The 21,651-nt window shown below is 43.9% G+C and overlaps 1 protein-coding gene across 10 annotated transcripts in view; it reads right to left on the bottom strand.

Moving 5' to 3' along the window:
- LOC139555925 (band 4.1-like protein 1) overlaps positions 1-21,651 on the bottom strand; it is a 171,333-nt gene that overhangs the window by 41,239 nt on the left and 108,443 nt on the right. For all 10 annotated transcript variants that reach the window (XR_011671043.1, XM_071369328.1, XM_071369356.1 and 7 more), the window contains exons 5-10: positions 9,354-9,396; positions 8,553-8,628; positions 7,929-8,147; positions 2,473-2,560; positions 1,784-1,936; positions 188-285 (exon numbers count right to left, since the gene is read on the bottom strand). Coding sequence is in view for 9 of the 10 variants with exons in the window: in XM_071369328.1 (XP_071225429.1) it covers positions 188-285; positions 1,784-1,936; positions 2,473-2,560; positions 7,929-8,147; positions 8,553-8,628; positions 9,354-9,396 (677 nt within the window). In the remaining variant the exon portion in view is untranslated. The remainder of the gene's footprint in view (positions 1-187; positions 286-1,783; positions 1,937-2,472; positions 2,561-7,928; positions 8,148-8,552; positions 8,629-9,353; positions 9,397-21,651) is intronic.

The raw sequence follows: 21,651 nt of genomic DNA, 5'->3' as shown, positions 1-21,651 counted from the left end.
TCCCCTGTAGCGGGATACAGCAGGTGCTGTAGGCTGCTGGGAAGAAGCTACTGAGGGATGTGGACAGGAGGGATGTGAGTGGTGAGATGGTAGCTATATTTGGCTGCCTAAGATGAAGAGGAATTGAGGAGAAATGGCTTGCTAGGTGTAACTTAAGAGAGTCCGACTCCTTGAAGGGAAAAGATACCTGAAGAAGGTATGGTGCTCGATGCAGACCTTCCACAGTCTCTTAGCCGCCCGGTGGTTTGGAAGCTTGAAGCCAATAGTGCTCTCAAACTGCTCGTACTGGTTTCAGAGAGGGAGAGAGAGGAGGGAGGGAGGGAGGGAGGGAGGGAGGGAGGGAGGGAGGGAGGGAGGGAGGGAGGGAGGGAGGGAGGGAGGGAGGGAGGGAGGGAGGGAGGGACAGGTGTTTACTGTGGTTACATAGATTAGAGTATGAGGGAGTGACAGCAGTTTTGAATGACATGATACATTCTTAAAAACAACCTTGAAATGCATCATCACTTTATTTCATATTCCAAACTGTCACAATTTTAAGTTATATGCTGATCAACTACATTTGCTGAATCGGCCCGCTTGTCACTCATGAGCTCTAAGCAAAAAGACACAGTGTGAAACTATTCACTGCTGTAAACCCCCGGACGGTTAACACTCCCAAGTATGCACACGACACTCTTAGAAAAAAAGGTGCTATTTAGAACCTTTAAGGGTTCGCTGGCTGTCCCCATAGGAGAACCCTTTGAATAACCCTTTTTGGTTCCAGGTGGAACCCTTTTGGGTTCCATGTAGAAACCTTTCTAAAGAGGGTTCTACATTACATGGAACCCAAAATGGTTCTACTTGGAACCAAAAAGGGTTCTACCTGAAACCAAAAAGGGTTATCTTATGGGGACAGTTGAATAACCCCTTTGGTACCCTTTTTTCTAAAATTACAGTAATCTGCTCTCCCTGAAATTATAGCCCTGTGACCACCAGACAGATTCCTGCACTGAGCTGAGCAAAGGACTAAAACTGCAGTGTTCAGACAGCAGGGACAAACATGAGGGTGGCATTTCAAGGCTCTATATTTATACTTTTCATCCCTATATTCTGTGTGCTGCTGCAGCTGCACTGGCCGTGTTAAAAGCTCCCTTTATCCCTCTCTTCCACTGGCTCACTATGGGGCTCTGTGACTTCAGAAGGCCTGGTCAGACAGCCTGTCACACTGGGCTGGGGCTCAGCTCAGTAGGCTGCAGAGGTTGAGGCTGCAGCGCTGCAAGAACTGAACAGCGACTTGGAGAGAGAGGCAGGCTATATATTCTAAGCCTGTGGAGCAGCAAAATTGTGGGGGGAATACAATTTTACATTTGCATTTATTTAGCCAGGATAGTCCACTCAGTAATACTTGCCACTGTTCTCCAGGGAGTCCTGGGTTCCCATTGGCATACATACACAAGCACATCTAAAATCACAGCCAACACATCATACGCGGTAGCATACATACAAATCCAAGCGCACATTACAACTATGTGTACTGCTCTTTTGAAGGCGGAAATGCTAGCTAGCTGTCATGTAGATAAGTCCAGCTTGTTCCAGAGCAATGGTCCAAATAACATTTTCCAGGAAGTTGATTTAATTCCACGTGGTTAGTTCTCTGGTCACACATCAGCTTCCACACAGTCTTTAGCTGGTCGTATTTCCAGTTATAACAGAAATGGAGTGCATAAATGTCTCAAAGCATAATTTTGTAAGGGGGTAAAACCTCAACTACAGTGCAGCCATTCTCTCATTTGGTTCAGCTTACCTCTCCGGGACGGATCTTGATGTAGAAGTTGCTCCTCTTGTAGGATATCTTGAGAATCTTTGGCCAGGCAAAGCGGTTGATCCTCAGGCGGTCGCGGTATATCAGGAGGCCGTTGGCACATACACCCAGCATGATGTCAATCCCTTCTGAATCCTGGAGCAGCCAAGAGCCAGCATGGCAGAGTAGAGGATGATGAAAAGAGAGGAAGAAGAGAGGGAAGGAGAGGAAATAAAGTAATATGTTGGTGTATAGGGTAAAATAAATCATCCTGCACAGTCACATAGAAATATAGACTCACAAAATGTCATATGTAACAAATAAAATCTCATAGTTTCCATTTGAAACTCAAAGTATTATGGATTAACATCTATGTTTTACACATTAATTCCATGTGGTGACAGGCTTAATTCCACATGGTTACAGGGTTAATTACACGTGGTTACAGGGTTAAAACAGAACTCAAAGTATCATCAAGTATTCTCACGGCTTGCTAGAACATTGTGAACTGCGGTGGAGCAGGGTTCTAAGCAGCTCGCTCTGGCTCTGAGCATCATGAATTTGCGCCCAGTGCTGGGCAATAGTTTTTTCTTGTGAGTCCCGAGAAAGGCCTATATCAACGTTCTCAGGGCCTTTTCAAAAGTCCGAAATCGAAGTCAATATCTAGTGATCAGGCTGATGTAACAGCATACCTTGGCATGATGGAGGTCCACCCCATACATGGATAGCTTCTTAGCATTTTCTAGGAAGTTGATTTCTGCGTCAGCTGGCGTCATACCCCTGAAACAAAAATACATCAACTCACACAGGAGAACACATTTCATATTTTAGAGCGGTAGGCCTGATATATCCATTCCCATGTCTCTTCCTCCACATTTGGCCAAGAGCCAAGCGCTGTTGCCATGCCTGGACAGGGAGGGAAGAGACCCTGAGACTGGGGAAGTGTTGATAGTGTTGGCAAGGCCTCCATGTAGACAGCCATGACAGATGCCAGGGCAATGTGGTGGCATTTGTCAACATATGTATGGTGTGTTGTTGGACACTGTCTGAGTAGAGCTGTATCAACAGGCTCCAATGTTTCCATATGAATGAGAGATGAGATGAAACCCGTGGAGTAGCGGGGACTATTATGCAGGTATAGGCAACAATGGGTATGCAAACCAGGTATTGAAAAAGTTTGGACCGAGTCTTGTGTGGCGGAGTCTAGGAATATGGCTTTGTTGTTCTGTTCAGGGACTTTACAAGACTACTATGTGCCAGGAGACGTCACGGCCGGTTCTAAAAAGGTCCTGGGGAGAGGTGGCATGAGGGAGTGCACAGGCAAGTGTGTTGCAAAAGGAGGAGAAAGTAAGAGAATGATAACGAGTAGAGAGACGCTGAATTCAGAAAGTAACTTAAGTTGGAGTATCGTTGCAGAAATAGGACGTGCTAGTTCTGGAAAAGGATTGTTCCATACCATTGAATGACTGTCATTTCGCCTTCGGATTAACGTTGGCTACACATGCCTCTCCCTAATGTCAATATGCCTTGTCTACTGCTGTTTAGGTTAGTTATTATTGTTTTATTTCACTGTAGAGCCCCCAGCCCCACCATAAATGCCTTAGATAGATATTTTGTCCCACCCCCCACACATGCGGAGACCTCACCTGGCTTAAATGGTGCCTCCAGAGACGCAACCGCTCTCATCGTCACTCAATGCCTAGGTTTACCTCCACTGTACTCACATCCTACCATACCCTTGTCTGTACATTATGCCCTGAATCTATTCTATCACGCACAGAAATCTGCTCCTTTTATTCTCTGTTCCCAAATCACTAGACGACCAGTTCTTATAGCCTTTAGCCGTACCCTTATCCTGCTCCTCCTCTGTTCCTCTGTTGATGTAGTGGTTAATAGCCCCCAGCACCACACCTATTCCCCAGGCACTCTCACTTGTTGACTTCTGTAACCGTAAAAGCCTTGGTTTCATGCATGTTAACATCAGAAGCCTCCTCCCTAAGTGTGTTTTATTCACTGCTTTAGCACACTCCGCCAACCCTGATGACCTATCTGTGTCTGAATCCTGGCTTAGGAAGGCCACCAAAATCCATCCCCAACTACAACATTTTCCGACAAGATAGAACTGCCAAAGGGGGCGGAGATGCAATCTACTGCAGAGACAGCCTGCAGAGTTCTGTCTTACTATCCAGGTCTGTGCCCAAACTATTCGAGCTTCTACTTTAAAAATCCACCTTTCCAAAAATAAGTCTCTCACCGTTGCCGCTTGTTATAGACACCCTCAGCCCCCAGCTGTGCCCAAATGTGAATTGATTACCCCCCATCTGTCTTCAGAGTTCGTACTGTTAGGTGACCTAAACTGGGATATGCTTAACACCCCGGCCATCCTACAATCTAAGATAGATGCCCTCAATCTCACACAAATTACCAAGAAACCTACCGGGTACAATCCTAAATCCGTAACCATGGGCACCCTCATAGATATCATCCTGACCAACTTGCCCTCTAAATACACCTCTGCTATCTTCAACCAGGATCTCAGCGATCACTGTCTCATTGCCTGCGTCCGTAATGGGTCCACTGTCAAACGACCACGCCTCATCACTGTCAAACGCACCCTAAAACACTTCAGCGAGCAGGCCTTTCTAATCAACCTGGCCCGGGTTTCCTGGAAGGATATTGACCTCATCCTGTCAGTAGAGGATGCCTGGTTGCTCTTTACAAGTGTTTTTCTCACCATCTTAAATAAGCATGCCCTGTTCAAAAATGCAGAACTAAGAACAGATATAGCCCTTAGATCACTCCAGACCTGACTGCCCTTGACCAGCACAAAAACATCCTGTGGCGTATTGCATTTGCATCGAATAGCCCCTGCGATATGCAACTGTTCAGGGAAGTCAGGAACCAATATACACAGTCAGTTAGGAATGCTAAGGCTACCTTTTTCAAACAGAAATTTGCATCCTGGAGGCACTAACTCCAAAAAGTTATGTGACACTGTAAAGTCCATGGAGAATAAGAGCACCTCCTCCCAGCTGCCCACTGCACTGAGGCTAGGAAACACTGTCACCACCGATAAATCCACGATAATCGATCATTTCAATAAGCATTTTTTACAGCTGGCCATGCTTTCCACCTGGCTACCCTTACCCCGGCCAACAGCTCTGCACCCCCCGCAGAAACTTGCCCAAGCACCCCCCGCTTCTCCTTCACCCAAATCCAGACAGCTGATGTTCTGAAAGAGCTGCAAAATCTGGATCCCTACAAATCAGCTGGGCTAGACATTCTGGACCCTCTCGTTCTAAAATTATCCACCGAAATTGTTGCAACCCCTATTACTAGCCTGTTCAACCTCTCTTTCGTTTCATCTGAGATCCCCAAAGATTGGAAAGCTGCCGCGGTCATCCCCCTCTTCAAAGGGGGAGACACTCTAGACCCAAACTGTTATAGACCTATAGCCATCCTGCCCTGCCTTTCTAAAATCTTTGAAAGCCACGTTAACAAACAGATCACCGACCATGTCGAATCCCACCGTACATTTTCCACTATGCAATCTGGTTTCCGAGCTGGTCATGGGTGCACCTCAGCCACGCTCAAGGTCCTAAACGGTATCATAACCGCCATCGATAAAAGACAGTACTGTGCAGCCGTCTTCATCGACCTGGCCAAGGCTTTCAACTCTGTAAATCACCGCATTCTTATCGGCAGACTCAATAGCCTTGGTTTCTCAAATGACTGCCTTGCCTGGTTCACCAACTCCTTCTCAGGTAGAGTTCAGTGTGTCAAATCGGAGGGCCTGTTGTCCGGACCTCTGGCAGTCTCTATCAGGGTGCCACAGGGTTCAATTCTCGGGCCAACTCTTTTCTCTGTATATATCAATGATGTCGCTCTTGCTGCTGGTGATTATCTGATCCACCTCTACGCAGACGACACCATTCTGTATACATCTGGCCCTTCTTTGAACACTGTGTTAACAAACCTCCAAACAAGCTTCACTGCCATACAACTCTCCTTCCATGGCCTCCAACTGCTTTTAAATGCTAGTAAACCTAAATGCATGCTCTTCAACCGATTGCTGCCCTGCACCTGCCCGCCCGACTAGCATCACTACTAGGCACTACAGAGGGTAGTACGTACGGCCCAGTACATCACTGGGGCTAAGCTGCCTGCCATCCAGGACCTCTACACCAGGCGGTGTCAGAGGAAGGCCCTAAAAATTGTCAAAGACCCCAGCCACCCCAGTCATAGACTGTTCTCTCTACTACCGCATGGCAAGCGGTACCGGAGTGCCAAGTCTAGGACAAAAAGGCTTCTCAACATGTTTTTCCCCCAAGCCATAAGACTCCTGAACAGGTAATCAAATGGCTACCCGGACTACTGCATTGTGTGCCCCCCCAACCCCTCTTTTTACGCTGCTGCTACTTTCTGTTTATCATATATGCATAGTCACTTTAACTATACATTCATGTACATACTACCTCAACTGGGCCGACCAACCAGTGCTCCCGCACAGTGGCTAACCGGGCTATCTGCATTGTATCCCACCCACCACCCGCCAACCCCTTTTTTACACTACTGCTACTCTCTGTTCATCTTATATGCATAGTCACTTTAACCATATCTACATGTACATTCTACCTCAATCAGCCTGACTAACCGGTGTCTGTATGTAGCCTCGCTACTTTTATAGCCTCGCTACTGTATATAGCCTGTCTTTTTACTGTTGTTTTATTTCTTTACTTACCTATTGTTCACTAATACCTTTTTTGCACTATTGGTTAGAGCCTATAAGTAAGCATTTCACTGTAAGGTCAAACCTGTTGTATTCAGCGCACGTGACAAATAAACTTTGATTTGATTTGTTAATATGAACATTTATGCCTAATTAGCCATTCAAAGGAGAAGAATATTACCGTAACAACGTTTGCAGACTACTTCTATTGTTTTAGTCTCTGCCAGCCCTTATACAGACTCCATGAACACAGTAACAGGTGTCATTCTTTATTTTTGTTTGTTTATTTGTTTGTTATTGTGATATCTGAGATAAATGCCATAAGACTGCTAGGTTGTATTGCTATGTTTTCAATGGTTGTCTTCAAGCTAGGCTACACGTGCAGGTGAGGTAGATTACAGTAGGCTATTCTGTGAACTGTGAAATTGTGCCTGTTGTGTTGTTGCCTAAAACAGACAATATATTTTCATTATTTTAAAGCAGAACTGTCTTTTCTTTAGTACTGCCTTGGGGTAGGGGGCCTAACCTGTCTTAGGTATTGGGATGTATTGCAGGTGGATGCTCCATGCTATTAACCATATAATCTGAGTGAGTTATTTTTTTTACGTTTCACCCTATACTATTTGGAAAGATGCCACTAATACTAAGTACTGTGGTGAGGTTAAATGTGTTGGGCAATAGAGACGCAGCTCTGGTTGTTACTCAACCTCCCAAGGTTGATCTGAGAAAAACCCTACAAAACAACTATTTTCTGCCTGTTACACTTAGTTAAATCTTTGCGATGTGCAATTCAGTCAACATGCTCTGTTTGAATTAATATTTCTAAAGGCTTTCACAAAAAAACTTCCCAATTAAATGATGACTGCAAAGAATGTCTCCTGGCAGAATGATATCGTGATGATTTGTATCAATGGGAGGGCACTTGTTTTTCAAACTCTGCCATCGCATGTACTCTGTAGGCCAACATTGTTGTACAGTTGGCCTACAGGAACAACGCTAGCCAAACTGTCTCTTGATAGGTGCACAACTGAATTAAAGGGCAACTACACCCTCCCCCACAAAAATTCCCAAACATCAAAAATGTTTTCCTGATATTGTTTAAGAGCATTGTTGTGGACGAAGGACATCACATTTTTGTATTTAATTATAATTTTTTTTACCTGAAAAAACAAGAGGAAAACATATAATTTTGAAACAGGGCGCTTTCCTTTGCCAGACGGGCCGTTTGATCTGAGTATACCCATTTCTCCAGGCACCACTGCACCACTGGATGTAACCAAAATGGATTTACTACAAACATGCAACTGAAATAAACCTAACTGGGCCAAGAGCATTTATTCTGATCATGTGATCATAGTCAAGGCCCTATCATTTTTCTGGTGGTCAGAAGATACTCTTGACCCTGACCATAACTCCTACCTGTAGTTACGATGGAGCTCCATGACCCTCTCCTCCAGCTCTCGCGTCTGATTGGGTGCGAAGCGGAAGTCGCTGACGTAGTCGGGACCGTGGTCATCGGTGTCATAGTCTCCCAGCTCGGCCTGCACGGCGTAGGAACCCAGCAGGGCGTGGGTCACGAAGGAGCAGGGCAGACGGCCTGACAACATGTCATCTCTCAGCTGAAGACACAGGTAGTACCTGTCATAAAAGAGGGAGAGAGAGAGAGAGGGGGAGGGGGGGGCAAGACAGGGGGAGAGGAACTAGTTCAAATAAGGTCTCACCAAAGGCAAGCTCCAATGAGAATGTTGAGGAGTTAATCCATTACAGCCAGTGGAACTCCAAATGTAGCTAAACCTCTAAATAGAGTATGTTTTTGAATCCTTTGCAGTGAAATATGCCCTGTAAATGATTACAATCGTAAAAAGTATTTCTGTACAAACGTTTGTTGTTTGACAGAGATAGTTCAATGTGAGAACTGATAATTATGAGAGACTTTGCGTGCTGCCAGTTTATATGTATGTACAGTATGTGTGTGTGTATATAAAAACAGTATGTGAGAATGCTATGGGGGCCTCTTCACACTTCCCTTCTGTACAACAGTACCTGGTGATGTCCTCTGTCAACTGGGAGGGGTCTGGTGGGTAGAACTTGACAGAGAAGGCAAAGTGCCAGGGAGCAGCTGAGGAGCGACACAGGAGATGTGATGAGTTTACTCCCCATGTGGACTGGACATGTATCACAGAGGTGTGAGTGACACACATGCAATAATAACAGTAGTAATAATAACAACAATAATAATAATAATAGTAATAATTAGGAGGTTGCTTATATTTGTCCTATTTCACACATGTACAAGTGTGTATTAAAACACATGTGGGAATTGGAAATGTGCATATCCCAACTCCCCCTGAGACACCCTCGGAGAGTGGGGTCATATGTATGACATAGTCATAAAATCCCCATAACATGTGTCACAATAAAGATCTATTTGTGTCAACAGGCTCCAGCCTACAAACTCATTATATCATCTTGCATAATGGGACTAAAGCTTCTCATTCTACTGCATAAGTATTTAGCAGATTCCATATACAAACAGTATATAATTAAGCAATAAGACCAGGAGAGGTGTGGTATATGGTCATTATTCCACGGCTAAGGGCTGTTCTTAGGTACGATGCAACAGGTGCCTGGATGCAGCCCTTAGCCATGGTATAATGGCCATATACCACAAACCCGAAGTGCCTTATAGCTATTATAAATTGTTTACCAACGTAATTAGACCAGTAAATAGCATAATTTTGTCATTCCCACTGTATACGGTCTGATATACCACGGCTTTCAGCCAATCAGCATTCAGGACTCGAACCCTGATGTGTGTGCTGCGTGTGGGCCGAGGATACTCACTGCGCATCTGCTTCTTGATCTCCTTGGAGGGGTCCAACCAATTCTGAAAGACATATAGGAGAGACAGAAAGAATTCCCAGGGGTCTGTGAGAGACGTGGCTAATACACACCCTGTTGCCACACACTCATTCACCCTGCAGCTCTAATTGCAGATTGTGATTCTAGTGAAAGCATTTGCATATGGTTCAATAGAAGGAGGAGGAGAGGGATGCAGGAGGAACCCTCCCCCATTGAGACTTTCAGCATGAGGATATGAGAGTGGCAGGCCCAGCATCTGTTTGCCCATTGTGACAGTAAATGACCACCGGCCAGTTAATATCCTATCAGCTTGTATCACACCAGATCTGTACAATGACATCATTCAGCATGAGGCTCTGTTTCTGACAGATACTCCTCCTGCTGCCTTGTGTTAATAAAACGTCCTCCTTCAACGCACACCCTCGTGTCCCTTGTGAAATCTCTCAGATCATTCCCTGCCCTTTGACAATGTGTATTGTTAATGTAGTTGAACAGGAAGAGTGAATACGCCTATTGCATGGTTAATAACGCAGGCTGCCATATGCCGAACCACAAACAGTGAGCTTCCCAGCATCCTGAGCCTGAGTGGCACACCCCAGCTGCTGAATAAGGCTGAAAGCTTTTTTGGCAGTCACTATCACTTCTGCCAGAGTGAAATCAGGAGTGGAAAAGGTTGAAACAGCACAGCAGTCTCCAACATCTTCTTTGGAAAACCACAAGTGTTCCTGCCAACTTCAGAACACACAACCTGAAAAATAGACACACCTGCAAAAATACACACTAATAATAAACTGAGATCCAATCACAAACTCTCTCTCTCTCACACACACACACACACACTCCCCGGGTGAGGTCCATTTACATTTGAGTAATTTAGCAGATGCTCTTCTCCAGAGCGAATTACAGTGCATTCATCTTAAGATAGCTAGGTGAGAAAACCACATATCTTAGTCGTAGTAAGTACAGTCGTGGCCAAACGTTTTGAGAATGACACAAATATTAATTTTCACAAAGTCTGCTGCATCAGTGTCTTTAGATATTTTTGTCAGATGTTACTATGGAATACTGAAGTATAATTACAAGCATTTCATAAGTGTCAAAGGCTTTTATTGACAATTACATGCAGTTGATGCAAAGAGTCAATATTTGCAGTGTTGATCTTTCTTTTTCAAAACCTCTGCAATCCGCCCTGGCATGCTGTCAATTAACGTCTGGGCCACATCCTGACTGATGGCAGCCCATTCTTGCGTAATCAATGCTTGGAGTTTGTCAGAATGGTCTCAGGATGCTTTACTGTTGGCATGACACAGGACTGATGGTAGCACTCACCTTGTCTTCTCCGGACAAGCTTTTTTCCGGATGCCCCAAACAATTGGAAAAGGGATTCATCAGAGAAAATGACTTTACCCCAGTCCTCAGCAGTCCAATCCCTGTACCTTTTGCAGAATATCAGTCTGTCCCTGATGTTTTTCCTGGAGAGAAGTGGCTTCTCTGCTGCCCTTCTTGACACCAGGCCATCCTCCAAAAGTCTTCGCCTCACTGTGCGTACAGATGCACTCACACCTACCTGCTGCCATTCCAGAGCAAGCTCTGTACTGGTGGTGCCCCGATCCCGCAGCTGAATCAACTTTAGGAGACGGTCCTGGCGCTTGCTGGACTTTCTTGGGCAACCTGAAGCCTTCTTCACAACAATTGAACCGCTCTCCTTGAAGTTCTTGATGATCTGATAAATGGTTGATTTAGATGCAATCTTACTGGCAGCAATATCCTTGCCTGTGAAGCCCTTTTTGTGCAAAGCAATGATGACGGCACGTGTTTCCTTGCAGGTAACCATGGTTGACAGAGGAAGAACAATGATTCCAAGCACCACCCTCCTTTTGAAGCTTCCAGTCTGTTATTCGAACTCAATCAGCATGACAGAGTGATCTCCAGCCTTGTCCTCGTCAACACTCACACCTGTGTTAATGAGAGAATCACTGACATGATGTCAGCTGGTCCTTTTGTGGCAAGGCTGAAATGCAGTGGAAATGTTTTTGGGGGATTCAGTTCATTTGCATGGCAAAGAGGGACTTTGCAATTAATTGCAATTCATCTGATCACTCTTCATAACATTCTGGAGTATATGCAATTTGCCATCATACAAACTGAGGCAGCAGACTTTGTGAAAATTAATATTCGTGTCATTCTCAAGACTTTTGGCCACGACTGTACATTTTTCCTCAATAAATAAGTTATCAGCAAAGTCAGAGCTAGTAGGAAAAGGGGGTGGACTGACATGACTAGACTGACATGTCTTATTTCAGATACTCTTTGAAGTGTTTCAGACATTTGAGGGTTTTGGACGTTTTCAGAAAATTGGCAGGGACTCCGCTGTCCTAGCATCAGGGTGAAGCTGGTTCAACCATTGGGGTACTAGGGCAGAGAAAAGCTTTGGTCCTCCAGTGTTAAATCAGCGTGCTAAACACATTAATAAGCAGCAGTAATTTATTATCCTCAAGAATCTATCTAACGTCGGCCTGGGCCAAAGACCACTCAATTATGAAAAAGGCCCTGGGTCTTTTGTCTCCTCTCTGTAGAGCACTCCATCAGGAATAACAACTGTTCTCACTGTTCTGCTACAAGGACACTGCAGTCATAGTTCACAAAGCAATCATAAACACAATTAATGTTCTCCCAAATGGTGTGGAGATAATATTCTCAAAGAGAGGCAGAGAGGAGTGTCTGAGAACCCAGCTAGTACATCATGTTCTGAGAACCATGTTTCTTAGAGCTTGGTGAGAGCCAGGTTATCCTAGGGTTATTTTGCATACAATCTTCCCATAACGCTCTGTGAATGGTTTCAGGATAGTTACTTGGCTTTGGAACATTCTCAGCGCATTTAAAGCTGCAATATGTAACTTTTCGGGGACACGTCCAAATTCACATAGAAATGTGTGTTATAGATTTAAAAAACAGAGCAGCGGGAGGAGGTTGGAGGGACGCCATGTGCGACTGACGTGTTTTCCGTTTGCTCCCGCAGTATTCTTAAAATGTATGTACATTTTGCAGCAGAACCGTATTTATTTTCAAATATTAGTTTGGTGATCCCTTTCCGTAAAAACCAAGACTACTTTGCTTTCAATGACTTTGAGAAAACCCGGCCCACAAGACCCACTCTCATCACCGCCCTCTCCTGAGTCTGAGGGCCCGGGGACTCACACTTTACCCGGGGGTGCGGCTTGGCCTGGCGGCACTGAAATGAACATTCTCGAGGCCATCAAACTACTACGCTCTGAGATAGTTTAAATAAAAACGGAGGTAGTTGCTACGATTGAGGCCGAATTACTACTATGGGACCATCCAGGTGTGAAGTATGGACTGCGATTCCCGGCCCGTTTATGGGGGTGCTGACACACTTAAAGGGTTTGAATGCAAATGTCGCATTTCTACATGAGACACACTTGAGGACTGGTGAGCATTTTAGGATGCGTAGGGACTGGGTTGGTCAAGTGTTCCACTCTAACTTTCATAGTAAATCAAGAGGTGCTGCCATTTTGGTTGATAAATCTACTCCCTTTGTAGCTTCTGAGGTTATTGCTGATCCTAAGGGACGATACATCATAGTAACCGGTAAACTGTTTTCTATCCCTCTTGTTTCGGATAGTGTTTATGCTCCCAATTGGGATGACACAAGTTTCATTTCTTCCTTTTTATCTGCTATACCCAATTTAGATTCTCATTTGTTGATTTTAGGGGGGGATTTCAACTGTACAATGTCCCCAGTTCTTGACAAGTCCTCACAAAGAACTACAGGCCCATCTAAAGTGCCCTACATATTCAATATTTTCTTCAGAAATATGCTATGTGTGAGGCCTGGTGTTTCCTACACCCTACAGATAGACAGTATTCCTTTAATTCTCATGTTCATCAAACATACTCCCGCATTGATTACTTATTTTTGGACAAAAAACTTCTGCCTAACCTTCGGCGGTGTACTTACAACAGTATTGTTATTTCTGACCATTCACCATTAGTGCTTGAACTAGAGTTTCCCCAGCGACCTCCTATGTGTTATCAATGGCGTCTTAACCCCATTTTACTCTCAGATAAGGAGTTTGTCAATTTCATTTCTTCTGAAATCACCTTATTCCTAGTAACTAATTCAACGCCAGGTATGTCCTGCTCCACCATATGGGAGTCTCTCAAAGCATACCTACGTGGCCAAATTATTTCTTATACAGCCAACCAAAACAAAGTTCGCTCTCAGCGACTTCGGGACCTGAGCAAATCCATAGCCACATTGGATGAGAAGTATGCTACGGTTCCTTCCTCTGATCTACATAAAGAGCGCCAACTACTCCAATCTGAATTTGATGAGCTTTCTACCAGGCAAGCTGAACAGTTACTCTTGCGAGCTCGATACAGAGTGTAATGAACAAGAAGATAAGGCCAGTAAACACCTTGCACATCAGATCCGTAAATCTGAGGCATCATGTTTAATCCCACAAATAAGGACCCTGTCTGGTGCCACCACAGTTATACATAAAGAGATCAATGATCAATTTAAACAATTTTACTCTGCGCTAAACACCTCTGAATCTCCTCAAGACCCTTTGCTGATTGATTGATTCATTCTTTAATGGCTTGACTATGCCTTCAATTGATACAGACTCCCATGACTGTCTAGAAGAATATGTACACCGGAGGAGATTGCAACAGCAGTGTCCGCAATAAAAAGTGGTAAATCACCGGGTCCGGACGGTTTTCCAACCGAATTTTACAGGACGTTTTCTGGTCTGCTTTGCCCATTCTTGTCTCGATTATTTGCAGAGTGCCTTAATACCTCAAAGCTACCGCCTAGCCTTTATCAGGCTTCAATTTCATTACTATTAAAGAAAAACAGACACCCTGGAATGTGGATCCTATCGCCCAATCTCACTTTAAACTGTGATTACAAAATCCTAGCCAAGCTTTTAGCTATCTGTATGGAAGGCTCGCTGCACCAAGTAATACACTCTGACCAGACTGGCTTTGTGAGAAATAGGCATTGTTTTTCAATATTAGACGCCTTATGAATATACTGTACTCCCCAGCATCGGGGGACCCGGAGATGGTGGTCTCACTTGATGCAGAAAAAGCTTTTGACCGCGTTGAGTGGGACTACTCCCTCACGACGCCAGGTCAGCGGAGTCAATCACCACCTTCCGGAGACACCTGAAACCCCACCTCTTTAAGGAATACCTAGGATAGGATAAAGTAATCCTTCTAACCCCCCCCTTAAAAGAGTTAGATGCACTATTGTAAAGTGGTTGTTCCACTGGATATCATAAGGTGAATGCACCAATTTGTAAGTCGCTCTGGATAAGAGCGTCTGCTAAATGACTTAAATGTAATGTAAATGACTACCTAACAGCTGCCCTTTATAGATTTGGCTTTGGCCCCAAATTCATTGCGTGGATAAAGATTCTTTATTTTTCCCCCATGGCTTCGGTACGGACTAACAACTTGTCCTCTGACTATTTTCCCTTGTACCGCGGATCCAGACAGGGTTGTCCACTCTCCCCCTTGTTGTTTGCTTTGGCAATCGAGCCTCTCGCCATTGCACTATGCTCTAATGATGCTATTCAAGGTATAATCAGGACGGGCTTAGAGCAGAAAGTCTCGCGATATGCTGACGACCTCCTTTTGTTTATCTCCAAACCTGATACCTCATTGCCACGTGCCTTATCTGTTCTTAAAAAGTTTGGATCAATCTCAGGGTACAAGCTGAATCTAGGCAAGAGTGAGCTTTTTCCTGTAAACAAGGTTGCTTTAAAGTGCTCTTTTACAAGTTTTCAGTTTAGGATTGTCCGGGATCCATTAACCTACGTGGGAGTTAAAGTGACAAGGAAATATTCAAATTTGTTTCAGGAAAACTTTGTTGCTCTAGCAGACAGTTTGAAACAATCTTTTACTTTTTGGAATTTGCTACCTCTTATCGGAAGGATTAATGTCATTAAAATGAATGTGTTGCCCAAATATTTATATTTATTTCAATGTTTACCCATTTTTATTCCAAAATACTTTTTTAATTCACTGGATCAAATATTCATGTATTTTATTTGGGATGGCAAGTTACCACGGATTGGTAGAAAACATTTACAGAAGCGTAAGGTGGTTTAGCTCTACCAAATTTTCAGACATACTATTGGGCTGCAAATTTCAGAGCCCTTCTGTACTGGCTGCAGACTGATCCTACTGGCCCTAGACCACTCTGGGTCCAGATGGAGTCTGAATCGCGTAAACCTGCTGCACTTTCTTCTGTGTTGTGCTCGTCTCTCCCAGTGTCCCTAGGCAAAAGGTGTGTCAACCCAGTTGTAAAGCAGTCTCTTAAAATTTGGAATCAGTTCCGTTTAGCCTTTAGCCTCCAAGGCTTTTCTCTATCAGGCCCAATCAATCAGAACATTTAATTTCCTCCATCTTTGAATGATGGGGCTTTTGCCATCTGGCACTCACTAGGCCTCAGCTACAGGAAAACTTAAACTTCCCCCAATCCCACTTTTTCCGCTATCTCCAGACTAGGAACTTTGTCAGAGCTAACACACCTGAATTTCCCCATAGGCCTGCGAATACAGCTATAGAGAGCATCTTTGAGCTGAACAAGCTTCCTAGGGGCGCAATTTAAGATATATATGCAATCATCAGGTATATGCAATCATGAATGACTTAGGTGCCTTTAAAGACTCGATGGGAAAAGGATTTGGGGGAGGAACTTGGGGAAGACACGTGGGAATCTGTGCTGCACAGGGTGCATTCGTCCTATTTTAGCACTAGACACAGCCCCCTTCAATTCACTGGTTCACTGTATCCACTGGTCCGGGGCCAAACTTGGAAGAATATTCTCTGATTTTGATCCTACCTGTGTCCAGCCACACTGTTGCATATGTTTTGGGGCTGTCATAAACTGTCAGGTTTCTGGGAATTCATATTTAAATGTTTCTCTGTTATAGATCCGTCTCCCCTTACAGCCCTTTTTGGAGTACTGCCCATAGGTACCCCCTTGTCAAGAATCCAGTTGGACACTGTTGCTTATACTACTCTTTTAGCTAGACGGCTAATACTACAGAACTGGAAGATGGCAGCTCCCCCATCTTATAAAAATTGGGTGAGAGATGTGTTGTGTTCTCTGAAACTAGAAAAAATTATATTCAATACACGTGGGAACCCCAAACTGTTTTATGAGGCTTGGGCTCCATTCCGGTCTTACTTTAAACAGTCCATCCACTGATGGCATTCATATTAAAACAGAAACAAGTCTGTATTTGACTCAAGGGTTGGATGAGCATTTCTTTCTGTGTTTTAAGGTTGATGATGTGCTTATTGATTGTGACCTGTGGATGCCTTGTTCATCTTGCCCGGTCAGAGAATATAATGTGAGCTTGTTTTGCCCAGTTTTTGTTTTTACATTTTGTTCACGCTTACATAAAATGATTATTATTATTTTTTCTTTTAAAGCATTGTAAACTTTATTTTTGGTCCAGTGGATGGTCGGTGGGTTTTCCATGACTGTCTGTGAGTGGTTGCATTTCTCCACCCCTATCCCTTGACTGTTTACAGGAACAATGGTGAGGTGTTTGCTCTGTCCCTGTACTACAGATTGCCCTTTAACCTTTGTAGCCTTCTGCCCGGTGTGTTTAACTTGTCTAAAGTATGATATCTTTAAAGCACATTTTTGGGGGGTATTTTTTCTAGATGAGTATATTATTTATATTGTTTTGTGTTGTATTGGGTATAAAACTGAATAAACAGAGTTTTCAAAAGAAATGTGTGTTATAGGGCTGTCATTCCCATTGAAAGGAAGTCTAAGAAAAGGTAGATCTGTTCTATGTGCGCTATTTCTATGCTTCCCATTCTTAAGTTTAGTTTTGGCGTCAAAAAACTGAAAATACAATCTTTTTGGTTATGGAAAAGGTATTTCACAGCAGTTTAGATGGTTTGAGTTTGAGTTTATTTTATTTGTACAGGGACAGTGCACATTAATCAACGTTTCAGTAAAAGTGCCGGTTTTAGCCAACCGGCTAATTTTCAACCGCAGTCCCTGGGCAAGTTATGCAGGTACAATGATTATCTACACTATGCTTCCTTGTTTTGTCACATAAACTGGAATTAGGCAAACTAATAGAATATTTGCAACCAGGAAACGGCGAAGGATTTCTGCATAGTGCATCTTATAGGAAATAATAATAACATTATTTTCTTGTTATGTCATTACTTTAACAGAACGTTTCCTAAAAGTTCAAACATAGTTACCTTGAATTACATGTTTGGTAATGGTTCTAGGCACTGGTGCAACACTGTTTCTCTGGACCCCCAGCAAGGTCGGAGTTCAATGCAACAGCATACTAATCAGCTACCAATTTTTTTATATATATAAAAAATAATTAAAATGGTGTACTTCAGAGTAATGTTTCCTACAAGTTCCCTCATGGTTCCATTTAAAGTCATGTTCTCAAATTGTTCCAAGAATATTAAGAAAACTTTCCATAAAAAATCACAAGACAACTTTAGTAACATTCATAAACATTCATAAACATTAATAAAAAACATATACAGCACATTCCCTTTTCAGCATCAATTAAACACCCTCTATCTTATTGTGTTTAGTTTTCTTGGCCACACCTGATCTTAATGAGTGCTTGTTTCCTTTGAAATTGGGTCTGTTTAAATAGACTAAAATGAACAGCTTTGTATGAATATAAAAAACATGGCATGCTATCTCCATCCTTGAATCTCAGTGATTTATTGTGCCACAATATATTGTATGATTTATGCCTAAGCAAATCAAATTAATATCCATGTATCTTATCTGTGCTTGGAGTTCAAAACAATTAACCTGAGCTAGCAGTGTCCCTGCAACCTAAAATTGTACGTTCCCAGAACAGGCAAAATGTTCACTTCTGTTTTCAGAACATTTTAAAAAACTTTAAGTTTTACCGGTCAGGAAACTTATGACTAAGTTCCCAGAACAAATGGGAATCCAAAAACGTACATTCCCACAACTTCAAATGAACCATGGAATGTGCTAGCTGGGAAGGACGTTTTAATCACATATTGTTTGGCTGAGAGTCACTGAGGACCCCAGACAGTATAGGCTACCATGAGTTGAGCCTGATATTGAAAAGGAGACCTACCTGCTCTCAGAGGTACCGATGCTGTGAGAAATAACATCTTTCAGCATTTACTGTGTTTACCTCTATTGTTTCATACTCTCTCTGTCACGCCCTGACCTTAGTTCCTTTTTTATGTCTCTATTTTAGTTTGGTCAGGGCGTGAGTTGGGGTGGACAGTCTATGTTCTTTTTCTATGTTGTTGTGTTTCTATGTGTTTGGCCTGGTGTGGTTCCCAATCAGAGGCAGCTGTCTATCGTTGTCTCTGATTGGGAGCCATACTTAGGTAGCCTGTTTTCCTACTATGATTTGTGGGTAGTTGTTTTCTGTCTTTGTATTAGTTACCAGATTGAACTGTTTCGGTTGTTCTTTGTTTGTTTATTTTGTATTTTAGTGTTCAGTGCATTTTAATAAAATGACGAACACTTACCACTCTGCACCTTGGTCCGATCCTTCCTACTCCTCCTCAGACGAAGAGGAGATCCGTTACAGAACTAACCACAAAAAAAGGACCAAGCAGCGTGGTAACCAGGAGCAGAGGGTTCTGGACTCCTGGACTTGGGAGGAGATACTGGAAGAGTTGCCAGAGTCTCCCGCCTGTCCGGCGCTGCCAGAGTCTCCCGTCTATTTTGGGCCCGCTGCAAGGGTTCCCAGTCCGGGGTCGGCGGCGAGGGTCACCGCTCCAAAGGCGCCACCTAAGTGGGCTAAGACTATGGTGGAGTGGGGTACACGCCCCGCGCCAGAGCCGCCACCGCGGACAGATGCCCACCCAGACCCTCCCCTATGGGTTTATGTTTTGCGGCCGGAGTCCACACCTTTGGGGGGGACTTATACACACAAGTGTAAGGAATGAATAAGAATATGTACATAAAAATATATGGATGAGCGATGGCCGAACAGCATAGGCAAGATGCATTAGATGGTATAGAGTACAGTATATACATATGAGATTAGTAATATATGGTATGTAAACATTATATAAAGTGGCATTTTATGCCATGGGTTAGGGCAGTGTGATTGCGATTGCGTTGTCTGTGGACCTATTGGGGCGGTAAGCAAATTGGAGTGGGTCTAGTGTGTCAGGTAGGGTGGAGGTGATATGGTCCTTCACTAGTCTCTCAAAGAACTTCGTGATGACGGAAGTGAGTGCTACGGGGCGGTAGTTATTTAGCTCAGTTACCTTAGCTTTTTTTGGGAACAGGAACAATGGTGGCCCTCTTGAAGCATGTGGGAACAGCAGACTGGGATAGGGATTGATTGAATATGTCCGTAAACACACCAGCCAGCTAGTCTTTGGATGCTCTGAGGATGCGGCTAGGGATGCCGTCTGGGCCGGCAGCCTTGCAAGGGTCAACACGTTTAAATGTTTTACTCATGTTGGCTGCGGTGAAGGAGAGTCCGCAGGTTTTGGTAGCGGGCCGTGTCGGTGGCACTGTTTTGTCCTCAAAGCGAGCAAAGAAGTTGTTTCGTTTGTCTGGGAGCAAGACATCGTGGTCCGAGACAGGGCTGGTTTAATTTTTGTAGTCCGTGATTGGCTGTAGACCCTGCCATATTCCTCTCGTGTCTGTGCCGTTGAATTGCGACTCTGCTTTGTCTCTATACTGACGCTTAGCTTGTTTGATTGCCTTGCGGAGGGAACAGCTACACTGTTTGTATTCGGTCATGTTTCCGGTCGCCTTGCCCTGATTAAAAGCAGTGGTGCGCGAATGCTGTCATCAATCCACGGTTTCTGGTTGGGAAAGGTTTTAATAGTCGCTGTTGGTACAACATCACCGATGCACTTGCTAATAAATTCGCTCACCGAATCAGCGTATACATCAATGTTGTTGTTCGACGCTATCAGGAACATATACCAGTCCACGTGATTGAAGCAATCTTGAAGCGTGGAATCAGACTGGTCGGACCAGCGTTGAACAGACCTGAGCACGGGCGTTTCCTGTTTTAGTTTCTGTCTATAGGCTGAGAGCAACAAAATGGAGTCGTGTTCAGATTTGCCGAAAGGAGGGTGACGGATGGCTTTCTATGCGTCGCGGAAGTTAGAGTAACAATGATCCAGAATTTTCCCAGCCCGGGTCGCGCATTCGATATGCTGATAAAATTTAGGAAGCCTTGTTTTCAGATTAGCCTTGTTAAAATCCCCAGCTACAATAAATGCAGCCTCAGGATATGTGGTTTCCAGTTTACATAGAGTCCAATGAAGTTCTTTCAGGGCCGTTGAGGTGTCTGCTTGGGGGGGATGTACACGACTGTGATTATAATCGAAGAGAATTCTCTTGGTAGCGCCATGGACAATGCCCTACACACTAAAGAAACATTTTCAGAGGAGTTGGAGCCTCCTTGATGCTCTGTGGAGTAATCGATCATTATGTTCTCCCCGAAATTTTCTTATAAGATCCCCCTCAAGTGCTAGTTGGATTAGTTGAGCTTTCCTCAGGTGTAGCATGCATCTTCTGTGCTGGCCCAGCAAGTTTGTAAAGTCCAATGTCCCCCTCAGTGGTTGCTGGTTTGAAACAAGGGACTCAATCATGTCCACAATCGCCGACAAATGTCTTGCCAGCTGCCCATCGTTAAAACGTGTTGACACCTCAGTATAGCACTTCGATCTTGTTTTTCTTTCCACAGTGCAGTGCATTTCAAATGCTCTTTGCTTGATTCATGCCTAGCAAATCTTTGGTGCTATCAGTAGCATGCTTCCAGTTAGAATACCCAGATTGGTTGAAAGTCTTGTCTGCGTTAGCATTGGACCCAATAAAGAACTTTCGACATGGGAAACAAAATGCTGCACCTGCAGTAACCAAGTATTCCAGCCACTCTTCCCATAAACCATTCGCTATTAAATTAACGTTTTTGGACAGAAACCTGTGGCTAGGGTAGGATTCCTGTAGCCTACTACAGTCAATGTGTTGATAGAACTTCAGTAGCGTTTTTCTAAAAAAGAATGGCGCAGACAGATAGGTCTGCAGTGCTTCTAGCTCTTAGGAAACTTTGCAGTATTTCGTTTTTTATGTGTTATTTCTTACATTATTAGCCCAGACTATTTTTTGTGCCATTACACACAGGGAAGAACTTTGAATATCAGAGCTGCGGTAACTCACCAGCATTATGACCAGGAATACGGCTTTCCCGAATTGGATCCTTTGTTCGTACCCCCCAGG

This window comes from Salvelinus alpinus, chromosome 2, assembly GCF_045679555.1.
Source record: "Salvelinus alpinus chromosome 2, SLU_Salpinus.1, whole genome shotgun sequence".
Taxonomy (NCBI): domain Eukaryota; kingdom Metazoa; phylum Chordata; class Actinopteri; order Salmoniformes; family Salmonidae; genus Salvelinus; species Salvelinus alpinus.
This window is presented reverse-complemented; position numbering and strand designations above follow the sequence as displayed.